This window comes from Rhodnius prolixus, unplaced genomic scaffold, assembly GCF_049639745.1.
Source record: "Rhodnius prolixus isolate KJV_2025 unplaced genomic scaffold, Rpr scaffold_36, whole genome shotgun sequence".
NCBI lineage: Eukaryota > Metazoa > Arthropoda > Insecta > Hemiptera > Reduviidae > Rhodnius > Rhodnius prolixus.
The window spans coordinates 422,019-441,191 of record NW_027411639.1 but is presented as its reverse complement, the minus strand read 5'-3'; the positions used below and the strand labels follow the sequence as shown (position 1 = coordinate 441,191).

The window sequence follows — 19,173 nt, the reverse complement described above, 5'->3', positions numbered from 1 at the left end:
ACTCGAGGCTATATATGTCTAAAACTTAGGTAAGCTCATGCGTATTTTCAATATACGTATGTACATACATATATACATAATAAAAACACTTAATAATTCGAATGTTTTTTCCATTCTTGATAATTCAAAGTCTCGTTAATTCGAATTTTTCCTGTAGTCCCTTGGATTTCGATTTATCGAGAGTCGACTGTATCTCAAGGTAACGTTTCGACAAATATATCTCAAGGCAAGGGTGTACCAGCATCAGTATGATTGTAAGACAAAAAAAGACAACAATTCCACCGCGCTACTTAGACACCACATTGACAACAAACACAATTTTGACTTTCAGAATGTGACAGTACTCGATAGGGGAAAAAACCAGTATAAGCGAAATTTTCTTGAAATGTGCCACATAGTAAAACAGAACAACACAGTTAACTTTAGGACAGACAAGTCGAATTTGGCCAACTGCTACAATTTTATCATTAAAAAATAAATAGATATCCAAATTTTGTACATAATTATTGCCGGGGTTTTTAAAAATTTACTTCAAATCTTTTGGTTATTTGTTATTTAGTGCATAAGGGTTATTTGGTTTCTCCTGTGTTTTGCGTTTAACGGTTTTTGTTGTTTAAAGAAATTTCCCAATATTTATTGTATTTACTCTTTTGTTGTAATTAGTCTATTGTATCTGTTCAATTGTAATTACCAAAATTCCCCTGTAAGTCCCGCTATATCTGTATATATATATATATATACCTACTTCTCCATTTCTAGCTCTTAGTTTCTGTAACTCAACCAACCCGCATAGCCACGTAAGTTTCAATACTTATAAAGAATCTAGTGTATTTTACTGTTTATTTTTGTATTACTGATTTTTACTGTTTTTTCTATGTTACTGACTCTGTAAATTGTTTTGTATTTGTAATATCCAGGCCCTGAAGAGGACAATATATTTGTGGAAACGTTGGCAAAAAGACGAGTTGTCTTATTTGACCGATTCTTCGCAAATCTTCCATCCTAAGCTATCAATAAGTAACAGGATTTTATAACATATTTCCTTAAATAAAAGACAATGCTCATGTGTTTTGGATCTTCTTCCCGAAGCAAACCACATAATCCTAGACTGTAATAAATTTAAGAAAGGCAGAGAACAGCTTTGGAACGCTGATAATGACTCAAAATGCCCCACTATCTGCCAACTTATTGATGATACTAGCCAACCAAACCGATCAAATACATACTTAAACATTTACAATTTTTATAAAAACCAATAATCATAAACTATAGACAAACCGTTTTCTCCACAAACCCGATACAAATTATACAAAACTATTAATAAAACCAAATTAAAACTAATAACAACAACATTAAGCCACTATTATAATGTTACCACACCATAGCAGCCATATAACTTCAACAATAAACTCTTTAAAGCAACATAACATAACTTGGCTGTTTGCTAAGAACACAAGGCCAAAACTTTTTTAAATCGATTGCTTTTTTAATTATAAGGTGATTGGAAGTTCGTTGCTAGGAAATATTCAATCTAAGCAATCGATTCACGATAAATAAACTGTATGTTTCAAACCTGTAACCTGTACAGCTGTCTGGGTCAAATTAGCAAGTAATTTAGAAATGTCAATGTAATGGTTGTATGTTGTCGTTTAAGAAATTCGCAGGTGTAATTTAATCGCATATTGCAGTAATCGCAGCCCTGTTTACTTCTTGCAATACAAAGAGTTTTTAGTTTTGGTACCAGTTTTGTATGAACGTTTCTTTTGTTAAGTTCACCATGTATCAGTTATTCTATTTTTCACCATTAATTTGTCTCTGGCCTAAGGGGACAGCTTGCCTCTTCCTGGCCCTCCAGACATCCGCTTCTTCTTCTTCTTCATCCTTTGGCGCTACCGCCCTTGCAGGGATTTTGCCTTTTTTTATTAGACAGCCCAAAAACCATCTTTAGCCCTAGCTTTCCTCAGCCACTGACTGACGCCCATTTTCAGCAGACATTCCACATTCTGCAGCCTACGCAACCTTGATCGACCTCCAGGTCTTCTACATCAAGGGGGATCCTTCATAGACCTTTCGAGCGGCTATTTCCACACTCATTCTATGGAGGTGACCCGATCAGCACAAACTTTCCACTTTTATGGCAGCCACAAGAGCCTTTTCTCTATAGAGCTGACACAGATTAGCGTTCTTAAAAGGACGATTCACACAGTTCTCAATACTGGGCCACAAATACACCCAGGCATCCAGACATTCGCTCATGCTTCATGCAAAAAAAAAAAGTGCTTTTTTACAGTAAGATGAGCGTGTAAAAAATAATTGTGATCCCATCGAACCCCTAAGTCTAACATAAATTCAAAACTACTTTTAAAAAAAATTTGTAAAAATACTTACACGTATCGATAAAACGAAAAGTACCAACAAAACCAGAATAATTGGCGTTAGTTGGACGATGAGAAGTGTGTAGCTCTAATATCAACACAGAACCAGAGCTGTACAGTAAATGTGGAAGTGAAGGTAACGCTGAACAAAGTAGTCCGGTTACTGGACTAAGCTCCGAGACACGGGCGCTGTCCAACTCTAGGTATACCCGCAAATAATCTCCAGTACTGCAACTGTAATCAGCAAAAACGGAATTAGTTTTCATTCGAGACATACAATTAGCAAAGAAGAATTTTGGTAATTCAAATTTCAATAAAAATCAAGCCATGAAAATTTTTAAAAAAAAAATATATACCACAATTATAGAATACTTTCGTTTTGGCGAGCACAAACTTGTCTTTTACCTCTATTTTTAAACTTCTATGACAAATTTGGAAATCTGAATTTTGGGCAATCTATCGCACGGTTCGGCCAGAACGATTTTAACTGAAAAGTTCACCAACATGAAAAAATTTTCTTTCTCCTTATTATTTGGGTCAAAACTAACCAAAATCCACTAAAAAATCGGTTTACGTTGCGGATTTTTTTTTTTTTTAATTTTTCAGGTCAAAAAACGGGAAAAACTACTTTTTTTTGCATTGTTAAGCCTAATAAATGGAAAAACAATACAGTTTTTTGCAAAACCAATACATGCATTTTGAAGTTGAGGGAATTTCCGACAGATTGATGTATTTTATAAATGATAAAAATGAAATTTCGACATTCAAAATCAATAAAAAAGACATTTTTGAGCAAAATAAGGCAAAAACAAGGTGTTTCTCGCATTTCAAAGCTTACTTAACAAATAAATCATCGTTTTTTTTCCGGAAGGGAATGGGACTTTTCAAAAATGAGAAAAATTCCTGCAAAATACAATATTTATACACTGGGTCATTCCATGTCAAATCAACACAAAAAAAGACCATTTTTGACCTCACCATCTCGGATTTTCTTGAAATTTGGCACATGTGTACTATTGGTATAGACTTGGAAAAATATGAAATTTTAATGTGATATGTCAACTGGTTTATGAGTTACAGGGCTGTAAAGTTGCCAAAAATGGACTAAAAACAGGGAACCCCGTGTTTTTGAATTACTGTAGAAGCTTTCCTAATTGAGCTACAGACTTGGAATTGGTGTCATTTTATAGCATATACTCCTTAACAAAAACTTACAGTTTAAAAAGTTAAGTATAAGGGTTGATTAAACGCCAAAAGGTACACAAATCAGCAAGTACCCAACATTTCATTCAAGCTTAGTTGATATAATTTAAGTAATTTTGCTGCATTAACTTTTCCTTCACATTTTTTAGAATTTATTAGATGTCACAGACCCTTATGCTGGCCAGTTCGTTCATAATATTATTTGGTTATAATTATGATAAAATGTATATTATATCTTCGTTTTTAAATAGGTACTTTATTTTAACTCTATTCCAAATTATTCTTCTGATTTATCTTTAATATGCCCTTTATTCTGAAGTTGTCACATCTTATACATGCATGTTAAAGTAGAAAAAGACAAAGTTAGAGTCGGCTACTGTTTAATTTTGAATCACGGAGGATTTAAAACAATATTTCAGACTTGAATTCGTCTTACCGAAATATTCGTGAGCACAAATAACACACAGTTAATACCAAGTAGATTATTCAACAACAATTATTCATTTCTCAATTGTAATTTAATTTTACTTACAGTAAAATACTGGAATAATTAGCTGTCCTAAAAGTATGCAATACTTATTTATTTTATATTACATAACATATATATAACATTGTGAGAAGAACAGCTACATTGAGAGTGTGATTGAAGAAAACTATATTATTTGCGATAAAGCCAGATAATTATTACCTATTATTATAAACGTTTGACTACTACATAAAATAACAATTACTTTAATCGAAGAATAAACTTAAACAGACGATTTTTATTAAAAATAAAATAATCGAAATCATTGATGTATGTTGGTGTAAGCATTTTTTTAAAAAAGTTTTTAAATTTTGTAGCCTCGTATTTTTTTTTATTTTTTATAACGTTTTCTTTTTAACCTGTAATTAATAGTTTGATTATTATAGATTAATAGATATTACAGTCAATTTACAGTGCTACTTGAACAAATTTTTTGTAGATGAAAATGGCCAGCATAAGGGTCTGTGACATCTAATAAATTCTAAAAAATGTGAAGGAAAAGTTAATGCAGCAAAATTACTTAAATTATATCAACTAAGCTTGAATGAAATGTTGGGTACTTGCTGATTTGTGTACCTTTTGGCGTTTAATCAACCCTTATACTTAACTTTTTAAACTGTAAGTTTTTGTTAAGGAGATTTTTGTACCTTTTGGATAGATTTTCATTTTTGTCTATTTTGCTAAGTTACATATCTGCTTTACTGTTTTTTTTAAATTTGGAATAAGCAATTCTATCATTATAACCTGATAAGGTGTTAAGTAGGAACCGTAACTACCACTGGAGAGATCTTTTTAAAGAATGATTATAGTTGCGGTCCCCAAACCATCCTCAATAACAATTTTTTTGAGAAAGCCTTTTTATATAAAATAGGAAGGTATTTGTACGTAAAAAGCAAATTTAAACTGCGATTTCAGACCTTCCTTTTAAGAGGAGTAAGAAAAATAAACGGGCGATTACAGTACTTCTCCCTAAAAGGCAAAGAGGCAAAGATTTTGAATCGAACGACAATTCATTAATGTAAATAGTTTCACCCATTGATAATTTTAACGATTTCAGTACTTCCTCTTAGTAGGTGTAAGAGCATGATGGCACTTCACAGCCATGTAGAGGAGCTTTAATCACTTCTTCGTGCTAAATTTTATCAAAATCGGACAAAGCGTTATAGAAATATTGGTAATAATAGTTTTAGAAACGGCCTTACTTGGGTGGGGCAAACTCCCCTCCATATAAGGCGTAGCGACGAGACTTTTAAAGTGCAAATCTGTACAAAATTTCGATTCGAATGACACTTCATTCATGAAAATCAGTTCACTTGTCGATAATTTGAAACGATTGCTATACTTCCCCTTAACTAGTGTAAGAGCAGATCGCCGCTTTAATGTTACGTAGGGGAGCCCTAACTCTATCATCCTACCAAATTTTATCAAAATCGGGCTAAGATTTACAGAGTAATTAGTAATAATAATTTTGAAGGGGGCCTTACATACAGGGGGCTAACTCCTCTCTAATTCGGTGTACAGCGTCGAGACCCCCAAAAGGCACATCTACATAAAATTCCGAATCGAATGTCACCTCATTCATGAAAATCGGTTCTTGCGTTTAGGCGCTACGTAGTTTACAAAAAAGGTAACAACAACAAGAAGAAGAAGAAGAAGAACAAGAACAACAACAATTTCTGAAAATGCCGTTTTTGCTCATTTTCGGCGACTTTTTTCTCGAAATCTATTAGGTCTGGGGGGTTGCAAAAAAATTACAGTTATAAAGGAGGGTTTGCCCTATATTTTAAAGAAAATTTGGGAAGTTTATCTTTTATAGAAAAAGAGAAAAAAATTGTCAAAGTTGGGTGTTTTTTAACGTTACGCTTTTTCGTGCACTTTTTGACGATCAATCCTTATACAACTGTCCTACCGGACAGTTTTAATAATGCCCTTTCCTGTGATATGCGACACCATATGGGTTAGGATAAATAAAGTTTGTTAAATTTAAATTTAAAATTTAAATTTTTTAAAAAGTACATATTTTAAAATTTTAAAATTAATACTATGAATAGCTAGTAGTGTTATGAATCACTGGGCAAAATATTAATTTGGGACGACAATGGCTTCATTGTTAAAAAAATTTAAGACTAAAGCTCCTTTTCATGGAAAATATATTTTAATAAAATTAAAGTAATAAATAAATTGAAAATAGTAATAATGAATCAATGAATCATAATTAATAATTATTAAGATTTAAAATATTGATTTTGAAATCATTTTTAGAATTAATAATTATGATTACAGTAATTATTCATATTAATTATAATACATTATTTTAATGAAATTATGCAGTTAATCAAATTATACAAAAATAATTCAATTCAATATCTTTGTTCAAGAATAGTCTTCTTTGGCTGAGATATCAGCCTCTTTAAGTTGGTTTAAGTCGGCAAAGGGCCTTGTGATTGCGTAGGGGGTTCGGTAAAGAGACTGGCAGCTCATGCCAGTTTGCAACGACCCTATGAAAATCAAATTCAAACTTCACTACAACTTTTTGAGTGGGCAGTAGAAAACATCACCAACATAGACTTTGCATATTCAACCCAGGAAGACTATGTTGAATCTGAGTATTTTTTAAAAAATCGGTTTGCTCAAGCATTGGCTATTAAAGGAACACAGCAATATCATGCTTTCATTCCCAGAAGTAAATCCAACATATTGGTTAAAAACTTTTTTATGAACTCAGAAGCTTGCGAAATGGAAGTTTCAAAATTCCCTGATAAACTAAAATTAGCCGACATATCAGGTTATATCAGTGTAGTCACTGATATAACCTGATACTGGTGGCTTGGATATTTTTTTAGAGAAAAATGAAGAACTTGATGAAGTAAAAGTAACTTTTCTTCATCCAGCTGGTCCCTCTAAATCATCTCGCATCCAAGAAATGCCGATATTCTTAGGGTCTCAGTAGTGGATGTTTTGATAAAAATTGATCCTGTGACTCTGACTGGAAGAACTTACATATGTCCTACTAGAAAGTGACGCATGTCAAACAAATGAAGCGTTTTCAAGCTTAAAATAATAAAGAGATCCTATTACTTAATAGTATGTTTTACTTTGGACTTGTTAGTGGAATTATTATTAGCATTATTGTATTAACATGAATTCAGAGTTGAATTAATCGGATTGGAGCTTTAGTCTTAAATTTTTTTAACAATGAAGCCATTGTCGTCCCAAATTAATATTTTGCCCAGTGATTCATAACACTACTAGCTATTCATAGTATTAATTTTAAAATTTTAAAATATGTACTTTTTAAAAAATTTAAAATTTAAATTTTAAATTTAAATTTAACAAATTTTATTTATCCTAACCCATATGGTGTCGCATATCACAGGAAAGGGCATCATATATGCTATAAAATGACACCAATCCCAAGTCTGTAGCTCAATTAGGAAAGCTTCTACAGTAATTCAAAAACACGGGGTTCCCTGTTTTTCAGCCCATTTTTGGCAACTTTACAGCCCTGTAACTCATAAACCAGTTGACATATCACAGTAAAATTTCATATTTTTCCAAGTCTATTCCAATAGTAGACATGTGGCAAATTTCAAGAAAATCCGAGATGGTGAGGTTCAGTGGAAAAAGTGAAATTTTCCAATTCGAATTCATTTAATGAAACTTTTTGGATTAAAAGAGCCCAAATAATTTTTCTGTCGGAATTTCCCTCCGCTTCAAAATCAATGCATTGGTTTTGCAAAAAACTGTATTGTTTTTCCATTCATTAGGCTTAACAATGCAAAAAAAAGCCGTTTTTCCCGTTTTTTGACCTGAAAAATTACAAAAAAAAAATCCGCAACGTAAACCGATTTGGTTTTCAGTGGATTTTGGTAAGTTTTGACCCAAATAATAAGGAGAAAGACAAATTTTTCATGTTGGTGAATTTTTCAATTAAAATCGTTCTAGGCGAACCGTGATCGTATAATACAATCAAACAAATTGAAATAATAACTTCCACTCAAGCTTGCTGGGAATGGTTCTTCTGTGTTTGAGGTTTATGGGAGTTACTAGAGCATCTGCCATCCCATCTAAAGAGAAAAAAGTTCAAGAAGAGACGGACGCTAATAACGCTAGCAGCCGATGCGCAAAAGTAAATAAATAAATTAAATAAAAATGAAAACCCTTACCGACAGTGTTCTCCTTTTTTTCCCTTAAATTTCCATTCAAAATGTCTATACAACCTACTGTCAGGTACAGCCCTCCATGCCACTTCATAAATGCAATCAGAAGCAGATAAAATTTGAACACTTCAATAAATTAGAATAATAGGAGTTTAGTTTACGCGCCAAAGAACAAGCTAAAACTACTAAAACTGCTTCAGAGAGTTTGGAAAATATGTTTATTAAAACTGCAGTAAAATAAACGAAAAACAAAGCAATCGGCTTATATAAATGTTTATAAATATTATAAATAAATGTTCACTCTGGTTTGTGAAGTACGTTAAAGTGTAATAATAATATAAAATGTTGCAAATCTAGGCGTCCTAAATATTAATTTTTTTAACCTTTTTGTAAATAGATTTTTGTATAGATTTCTGGAATAAGATTTAATTTTGTAAGAAGAAACAACCAGCAACAATTTAATCATTTAAGTTTAGGGTTTCACTGAACAAAAATTTGGTAAAATAAATACTTAAATATTTTATAAATTTTGGCCTCTTCAGCGACGGAGTCATGATTCAGTAATTTCTGATTAATCAAACCCTATTTTATGCAAAAACTAATCAATACTAAATTAGAAATTTTATCAAAACTTAAATAAAGCGAATTACAAATTACTGTACTTTTACAGATATCTTGCCAAAAAATTAAATAACTTTTTCAGCGTTCAAAACGAAATTGTACTTAAATCGTACTAATCAACAACAAGTTTAATATCATTAGAGAGAGTGACCAGATAGAATGTCTATATTAGTTTGGGATTTACGTTAGGAAATAATATGATAGTTTTAATGAACACGATAGAAGTTTCATGTTTGTTTAGTCGATTTGCACACAATGTTCAACTATTAATGACTCAAGTCCTCAATAGTCCCAGATAAGATTATGCTTGCAATATGGTTTCACTTAAATACACCCAAATTAGACAGAAAAGGCAAACCGAGCCCACACTGTTATCAGCGCAAATCGTGGTAACAAGTTAAAAATCCTGTAAATGCTGGCCTAAATACAATTTCTTTTTTAGTATAAAGGAATAAAAACTTGGTCAAACTTTAAAAAAAAACTTAAAATATATACTCGTACTTGCAAACACAAAAATTTCTATTAGCCATTTTTATTAAGTTAAATACAACTTTTCAATTTATGTAGATAAATTAGGTTTTTACCAAGAAAGATGAACACGAACAATTAGTTTATAAAATGGTTTAAATGGCTTCTTTCAGTTCAACAGTAGTCGTCGTACTGCAACAACTCAAAAACGAAGACGTTCAAGATTTTATATTTCATTTAGGTGCCGCCAGAGGAGAATTGAAATTAAGATTTTGGTCTAATTCAGACAATATGAAGTGCAAATGTAATAAATAAGTCGATTATTGTTTTCTTAGATGTAAATCTGATTTTTTTTTATTATTATGATTTTAATTTTGTATGCTCTAGTACACTTGCTTGAAAGTGTCAATTTCTTGTATTGTTAGAACAAAATTTTTTTAATGTTCTTGCCCTAAAAGCAAATAATTTTTATACTATATCATGTGTTTGAAAAATTTCTCCAGGTAATTATATATCAAGCCTAGATCCCTATTGACAACAACTACATGAGATTATGTTCCAAAATAAATAATGAAAAATGGCTAGCAAGTTTTTGAATAAAGACCATCTAAGCCGATAACTGATCATTAGAGGGTTCACGCTTAACACCAATTAAACGAATTCGAAGAATCTTCTATTTTGCTATCAGATAATCGCTAAGCCTTCAGGGCAGAGGTTCTCAAACTTATTTCGTCTACCGCCCCACTTTGAGAATCAAAATTATTTTCTAGCGCCCCCTAAAATTTTTAACTTTACCACTTCTTAAAAATCACAATTGCAATCTTTACTTTAATTTAATTATAGGGAGCCATATGAGTCTTATCCTGTTTCTGAGTTTAAACTTACTATATTATAAATTTAGACTGTTCTAATGAGACCATTAAATCGTAACTTTATAAATAATATTTAGAAAAACTTTTATTCAAATTAAAACAAACATTTCCCTTTAAATTTTAAATCTAATGTGAAGGATGAATCTGGTCGATTTTTAACAAGTTTGTGAATATCAGGCTCGAATCTACTCAAAAACAGCTGCTACAGGTAGGTTTTGATTTTAGATTGAAATATTAGAAAAACAAAAATCAGCCTAAATCGCTTCAACATCACCCCAATTTTCCCTGGGCCCTATACCGGCCCACCTTGAGGCCTCCAGCGTCCAGGGGGCATTATCACCTACTTTGGGAAATACTACTTTAGGGAAAATTCGAGTAAAGGGTAGTTTTGTAGAGATAACGTACATTATTTAAGGGAATAATGACCACAGCTGTACAAACATACTTTACGACAAAGTTCACAAAATCGTTACCTTTGTAAAGTTATACCTAAGCGTTTTAGTTTTTTGCTTTTAATGAGTAGTCCAATCTAGACAAATTATGTATAAATCCAAATTAAGATCAGCTTATCATAATGATTTCTTTTTTATTGATAATGTCAGTTTATAACGCAAGATACGGGATAAGATTTGTAACAGAGGTGATAAGTTAAAAATGTGGCAACTCTCCCTGAAATATTCGTTCGCTTTCCGGAGACCTCAAAAAATGATTAAGGTAAAGTAATGCCTATTTTTTCAGGCGGACTTTACGTCCAACTTCCAAATTAGGTGTCCCAGACGGAGGCAACTTGCTAACATAATTTACTATAAAGTTTCTCATATTAAACATTAAATCAAATCCTAGGCCTAAACCGCGAATCGAACCCAGTAAACCACAATACGTATTAGCTTTGCAGGTCCCGGGCTCCAACCACTCGGCTACCGTTGGGCCTATAAGTTACATACCTAGTATTATTAGAAAAAAGGCCGATCGAAACAGCACTTAATGTAGCTTTTTACTGAAACATTTATAGGAAATTCCTATTTCATTGTTAGTCGAACTAAAAAGGTATTCCTTCTTTTATTTGCTATTTTACTTTTTTTTATGTTGCAAAGCATTGAGAACAACTAATCCGGGTTTTATTTCGTATTCTTTGTGCAGAGATGTGGGCATGTAATGTGATACACTCATGTTGAACAGTATAAAGGAAGAAATCTCTCTCTTTTCCACTCTCTTCAAGTACACATCGGCTCAGAATTCCAGCAAAGAAATCAGCACTGCTGGCACTAAAACATCCCTACCGTCGTACCATACATGCTGTCTACTTGTATTAGCGATCGATTTTTACTACTTTCCACACAACTTTACTATAAAAATCGTTTCAGATTTTAATACTTCTTTTTTAGTCTGAAAACCTTTTCTATTATCAGGTACTTGAAATTCACCACATCATAGAACCAACGTTCACATTTTTACGTTTTTTATGCTGATAGACGAAATCCACAAAACACTGCAGTATTTTTGTTTCACTTCAATGATATTTAACTTCTTTCAGCGGACATTACAGCCTTTTTGGTTACAAGCCCTCTTCCATCGTTGGTTGAAGAGATAAACTCAAAACTACTCGCATTCCTATATATCTTTCGAAGGACGTTTGGCGTACTTTAAAGACAAATTTCTCTCGCTTTATGTGGCCTAGTCATCAGTAGCTTGGTTAATTCATCTGGGTAGGCAGTATCCAAAGTGAATTTTAAATTTAAATCAGTAAAAGTTCACCTTGAAGGACTACTACAATTTTTCGAACTTATAAATGTTTCGTTTTCAAGGAGGCACTGCATTGACCGCTACTTCTTGTAATTCAGCATTTTTCTGGTTCCAGTTCCCAAAATCTGCGATAAATATGCTGTCTTAGGTAATCATTTATTGCCAGATCATGAAATGAAGTGATCTCGCTTAGTATTGCAACCGACCTTTCTCAAAAACTTGATAAAAGCGGAGGCATCAGGTTGAATTGTCTTTTCTGTATACTGTTAAATAAAATTTGTTAAATTGAAAAATAACAGAAACCTATAAATTGGAAATTAGTTTAAAATTCAACAAAAGCTCAAAAGAGACAAGAAATTCTCGATTGAATTCATTGACTAGCCAGTACAGATTTTAGGGTCCAACAATTAAGCTGTAAAATTAATGCTATACTTCACATATACAATATAAAGTTAGTAAAATGAGTTATTAGTACTGGGAAATTCTGTGAAAGATGGCCAGTTTCGCTAATCCTCTTTTTTCGTGAATAAAATATGAAAATACAACAAACTTACCAATTATGGACTGAGTTTCTGGGAGCCATTCAAACGATTCTCTACTAAATGGCCATCAAATTTGCACGAACGTTTCAGTAGAATATTTCATATTTCATGAATAACAACAAACGATGAAAGAAACAAAATGTATGAGAATAAATATTTTCTCTGCTCTTATATTTTCTCTTCCTAGAAACTTTTTACAGCTCCCCTGCCTGGTCAGTATTGTCTGTAACCTTCCAAAGGCTGTAAAGGGTTAGGATTCGCTCGAAGGTTATGTTCTTTATTTAACTATATTGCCTTACTTCTTCCAAAATCCTTGCTAGGCCCTTATGAAAATGTGCGTAAAACTTCTCACTAAATAATTACATCGGCAGTCTGCAGGATAGCCCCGATCACCTCGGACTAAAGATGGGCACGATAATCACAGATAATCCAAAGTTCACTTTTATTAAAAATTTATATTTAAGTAATGTAAGTGCCTATTTTTTCAGGCGGGCTTTACGACCAACTACCAAATTAGGTGTCGCGGATGGAGGCGACTAGCAAACATAATTTACTGTAAATTACTTTTATTGACCAATAAATAAAATCCAAGGCCTAAGACCGAGAATCGAACCCAATATCACAATACACATTAGCTTAACAGGTCTCACCTCTAACAGCTCGGCTACCGTGGCCGCCTTGATTATTACTATTATACTGTGTTTATGATATAAAGGTTATTTCGTTAATCCGACTTGTGGGTCCGAGAGGTCCTTGTGCCATTGTCATAGTGTATTATATTATGGTTCATCACTTTATGATACTTGCTGAAATTTATATTAATAAAATGCCTTATCTTTAAATTTCTAAATATATTATTATACATATATTTATTATATTATTATACATTTCTAAAGTTAAATTATTTTTTACGCGCCTGTGCTTAACGGACGCGGGAACACTAAAGGGGCAAATATTTAAAAGCAATTTCTATTTATTTATTTTTAATTTAACTTATGCAAGGATAATGATGATAATGATGATAATAATAATAATAACAATAATAATAATACTATAATACCTTATGCAACAAATAATCGGCAGTATACTGTAGTTCTTTCAGTTCAGTTTTTACAAGACATAGTCTTCATACTTTCTTTCAACTTTGGAAGAAGACAACATCATAAATACAGAAGCGTAATCTCAATTAGAGAAATTAGATAAACGAAATTTTCAAAAATTTATATTAATTAATACACTTTTAACACAATTAAAAAATAAAGGAATAAAAAACGATGAAATTAGTTGTAATGCCGGTCTAATTCGCATTGCGTACAATACGTGGAGTTTTTAAATAACATCGGTTAAGGAAATGCTTAAATTAGGAACAACTCTCCTTATTACTCTTTCCGCAGGACCTACATAGCTTAACGCACTGTTTTTATATCTTTTCCTACCTTTACAATTTTAACTGAGCTTACGCATTTCGTTTTGTAGGACCAACTTATACAAATGTAATAAAATAATTAATAATTAATTTGTACATCAAAATTTGGAATGATCACTCTCACAACTTTCCTCTACTTTTCAAATTTGAAACTCACACATTTTCCACCGATTTGATTGAATGATTGAGCCACATATTTAATTTTTAATTACTTTAGAAGGAATCTTCTTTTCAAAATTCTTCAAAATTTACCTCAGAATTATCCTTAAGATACTTTTTGGCTGATCCAATTTGTGACATCCTCTGGTTTGTTGGAACTTAAACTTTATTTTTTGAATCTTTTATTGGAATTTACAAACAAGCAAATATGGTACTGGATAGCAAAAAAATACGTGAAAATCATGAGCGGAGAAGGCACCTGGTGTCACTCCAGTAACGTGCTTTGCTATACTGCTCTCACGATAAGAGTAGATCACGAGGCCATCTTCTCTTCAATCTCCTTAGAGAATTACCTGATAATGTGAAGGAAGATAGGTGTTCTATGAGAGGGTTAGGATGAGCTGCTGTAGAGGAATGAAATTTGAAGAAACGAGTGTTAGCAAGATCTGTAATGAAAGGGATTTTGAGGTCATTATGGATAGTGAGGTTAGATACATAGAACGCAACGTTAAGAAGTTTTGCGAAGTATTTTTGACTGTAATGTCTGGGAGGCGTAGTGAGTTGGAACGTTTAGTCGATCCCCCATACTTCGATGCCGTATGACCAAATAGGTCGCAGCAACAGTAGATATAACAGTATTTTGTTATGTAGGTTAAGTTTCGAACGTTTGTCAAGTAGTCTGGCGAGAAGTTTGTAGCGTTGGTTAGTTTCTTGTCTTTTCAGTCTAGTATGGGGGATTCCATGTCAACCGTCTGTCTAGGTGCAGTCCAAGATAGCGTACTTTGTCCACAGTTGGTATAGGAGTTTCGTTCAAGATGATAGCAGGTAGGATTTTAAACATAAACTAAATATCAAATTTAAATTTTTTGAGAGTTATCGTTTTTTGGAGTGACAACCAGAGACCGTGAGAGGGAGCTAGACTGAATGCGCTCATCTATTTGTAAATAACACTTTTTCAGATTCCTAAAAATAAGCCTTAAATCACAACCTTAAAACTGAGCACTCCTCCAATTCCTGTGTTTAGGCATTAGATTCTGAAGAAAAAAAAGACCCTGAATAAGGCTTTAAAAGCATGAATTTCATACGTGCTCTAAACACTGACAAGAAATACTCAATATGAGTAGTATCTACTTCTTTATGTCCCAAAAACAAAAAGAAAAGTTCTGGGTACGCCTCTGTACACTTAAATGAAAACATTGTTATTCGGAACATTGTTATATACAAGCTCAGTGCCATTTTCCGCTTAAAATTTACGGAAATTGCAGTGAGATAAAGGGGCATATTCTTAATCGTACTTCTCGTATCACCTTTAAAAATTGTTAAGTTTTTTTTAAAAAAATCTTTGATTTGTTCACAGCAAACCAAACAGGAGGTAGCTTCCTAAAGGGTTGGGCAGAAAAAAAGCGCAGTCTTTACCATTATATAAATAAATGAAGAAAAAGAATAATAAAAATTAATTTCTTAAAACTGTTCAATTTTTTAAAAATGAAAGGTAAGATTTAATAATATTTATATAAAAGGAGATAAAGCTTTTGAAAAAGGAGAAAAAAAAAATTAACCATCTAAAAAATAATTAGCTTTAGTTGAATAAAGAGAAGCAAACTGCCCAGAGCGGAGCGGAATGGCGGTGAAGTTCAAAGGCCTGACTGTACCAGTATGATTAGCAGATGTTGACAGAAAGAAAAATTCCAGAATCTTACAAAGTTAGATTTAATTAGCTTAAACATCAATCTTCAGTTGGTGCCCAAAGATCCCAACAAAAAGAAGATCCTTATTAGACGGGAAAATGATTTAAGAGATCAAGTTATACGCATTCCCTAAGTTGTACTGGTAAAATTAAAAATAACTTACGACAACCATCGTAATACTTTTCTTACTGTAACACTGCTATTATAACTGACGATCTTCTTGAAGTACACAGTTAACGAGCCCATAAAAAAAAAAAGGAATGTTATAGCCTTGTCTATTTTCAGTCAGGATTAACATAACGTCCAACTACGAAATTAAATGTCTTTAGCCAAGGGTAACATACTATAAAAAAGAAAAACAACTTTACTATTAATATTTTTCCAACAAATTTAACTTTTAGTTAACTAAAAAATAAAAATAAAATAAATAAATAAAAATGAGCTTGTTGGAGAGAATATCTGAGCTGAACTTGTAAAGTTATATCAAAAGAGCTTAGCATCTTAAACTTAAAAAAGATCACTTTACGGACCCCAAGAAATATCTTTGTATTATTTATATCTTCAATAAAATAACTGATAAGCTACTCAATTTCGAGGAAAGTATTTTTTTTACAGAAATCTTTTATTAAAATTTGCGACTACAGCGATTGTTGCAACAAGCAAATGCGATATAATAAAATGTCGTGAATGAAGATAGGAGAAGGCACCCAGTGGCGACACTCCATTAACGTGAACAGATGCACTATACTGCTCTTATGAGAAGAGTAGATCGCGGGGCCATATTCTCTTCAATCTCCTTGGAGGATTACCTGGCAATGTGGAAGAAGATAAGTATTCAATTAAAGGATTAGGATGAGCTGATGTAAATGAATGAAATTTTAAGAAATGGGTCGTTAATGAAAGGGATTTTGAGATCATTATGAATGGTGAGGTTAGAAATATACGAGGGTCGTTTGAAAAGTCCGTGCAAAAATAAAAACTACTTAATTTTTTGGGGTAAACCTTTTTTATTTTTCAACATAGTCTCCTTTTAGGCTTATACACTTCGTCCAACGCTGCTCTAGTTTGTTGATCCCATCCGAATAATAGGATTTGTCCAAGTCTGAAAAATAGCCATTCGTTTCTGCAATCACCTCCTCGTTTGAATAAAATCTTTTTCCGCCAGCCATTTCTTCATATTGGGGAACAAATAGTAGTCCGAGGGAGCCAAGTCTGGAGAATAAGGGGGATGTGAAACAAGTTGGAACCCTATTTCCATTAATTTTGCGACCACAACTGCTGAGGTGTGAGCTGGTGCGTTGACGTGATGAAAAAGGACTTTTTTGTGGGCCAATCGTGGGCGTTTTTCTTGCAGCTCGGTTTTCAAACGGTCCAATAACGATGAATAATATGCACCTGTAATAGTTTTACCCTTTTACAGATAGTCGATGAGGATTATTCCTTGCGAATCCCAAAAGACAGTCGCCATAATCTTTCCGGCCGAAGGAACGGTCTTCGTCTTTCTTGGCGCAGATTCCCCCTTGGTAACCCATTGTTTAGATTGTTCTTTGGTCTCAGGAGTGTAGTGATGTAGCCATGTTCTAATCGAAGGTGCAGAGTCACCATAATGTTTATCAAGCTTCTCTTTAGTCTCCTGAGGCGTTTTGCCTTTCATAAAGTAGTGTTTAATCAACATACGAAATTCTTTTTCGTCCATTTTTTGAAAATCATTCGACTTCCTCGATTCAAACGAATGCGAAACACAAAGAAATAGACCGATCTGTCTGAAACTTGGTGTGTGTTCTTCCAAGAGATGCTACTAACTTAACATAACCTCGATACGCGCCAGTGGTGCTGTCTCTCTGACTTTGCACGGACTTTTCAAACGACCCTCGTAGAATGGAGCGTTAAGTAGTTTTCGTAGTATTTTTTGATTGTAAAGTCTGAATCCGTAAAGAATTGGAACGTTTAGTCGATCCCCATACTTCGATGCCGTATGACCAAATACAGATCGCAGTTACAACAGGTATAAGAGTCTTTTGTTTTGTAGGTTGAGTTACGATCGTTTGTCAAGTAGTCTGGGTGAGACGTTTTGTAGCGTTGGTTAGTTTCTTGTCTTTTCAGTCTAGTATGGGGGATTCTATGTCAACCGTTTGTCTAGGTACAGTCCAAGGTAGCGTACTTTGTCCACAGTTGGTATATAGGAGTGTGGTTCAAGATGATGGGAGGTAGGATTTTCCGTCTGAGAGTAAATACTATAAATTTTGATTTCGTATTTATTATTATTTAGTTTTGATTCGCCATTTGATGTGCGTTTGAAGAGTTCGTGTAGCGATAATAGGATCGGAATGAGGAGATAAGGTTGCAGTATCGTCAGCAAAGGTGGAAAGAATGGAATTAGGATGTTGGGGTATATCTGCTGTATAGAGGAAAGTAATAAATTGTGAATTTGAAATTTCTGAATTACCACAGTAACCTTACACAGGCCTCTTTTTACATCCACCGATTTTTCAAAATTTAACTATCGATTCTTATCGTTCCAGCACTGGTACTCTGATTGTAGCAATAAATTTTGAATTAATCAGTGCCTAATTGTGGCGCAGTTATCGTATTTACACAATGCGTACGTCTTAAGTTTGCAAACAAATAAATGCTAAAAAATTTGTAATAAATACATAAATGACAATTTAGAGTAAAACTTATAATCACCGCTTTTGGGAGGGGGTGAGGCGCTTCGATTTTTGTTTTGTTTTAGAATGTTTGAAATAAAAGTTAGCCAAATATACTACCATTCTCAGAAATATAGATACAAAACTTGAATTAGAAATATCTGAAAATCATTAATATAGTTCTGTAGTGGTTCAAAAAACTAGAGAAACTAGAGTTTTGTACTTAATTCAATTAAAACTTAATTACTTACTCTTCTGATGAAGGATGTAGATCAAATTGACGGAAATTAATTTCAACAATTTCCGTTGGTCCAGCTATAAAAGTGTACAGGATGCAGTTGATATTATCTGGATAAGATTTAGGATAATCTGGAGTGCTGAATCTGCCGTATTCCTTGCCGAAGGTACCCGTGTAAACTAGACATTCACAACCTGCAATGAAACAGAATTAAAAAACTTGGTAAATAACATACAATTGTTGAAGAAGTTGTAATAATTATTCAACTTTATAATTAGCGAATTTGTATCGTTAGTGTTTTACATTTTGACACTGTATTGTTAAGATAGAATTAATATTCACTGAGTCAGTAAACTCGGAGCTTTTGTAGAAGTAGAAAATTAAAAACAAGTATTGGTTAAAGATATATATATTTAAATATATATCTTTATTATTGTCTCGAAACAGTTTTGTAAGGGCATCCCCCATTAGATTACTAACAGCAAGTAAGTGTATCCAAAAGCA

The 19,173-nt window shown here is 32.9% G+C and overlaps 1 protein-coding gene across 8 annotated transcripts in view; it reads right to left on the bottom strand.

Annotated features, from left to right (window-relative positions):
• Nucleotides 1-19,173, bottom strand: part of LOC141462335 (suppressor of lurcher protein 1-like) — a 418,108-nt gene that overhangs the window by 272,099 nt on the left and 126,836 nt on the right. For all 8 annotated transcript variants that reach the window (XM_074144106.1, XM_074144108.1, XM_074144104.1 and 5 more), the window contains exons 4-5: nucleotides 18,683-18,863; nucleotides 2,389-2,609 (exon numbers count right to left, since the gene is read on the bottom strand). In XM_074144106.1, the coding sequence (XP_074000207.1) occupies nucleotides 2,389-2,609; nucleotides 18,683-18,863 (402 nt within the window). The remainder of the gene's footprint in view (nucleotides 1-2,388; nucleotides 2,610-18,682; nucleotides 18,864-19,173) is intronic.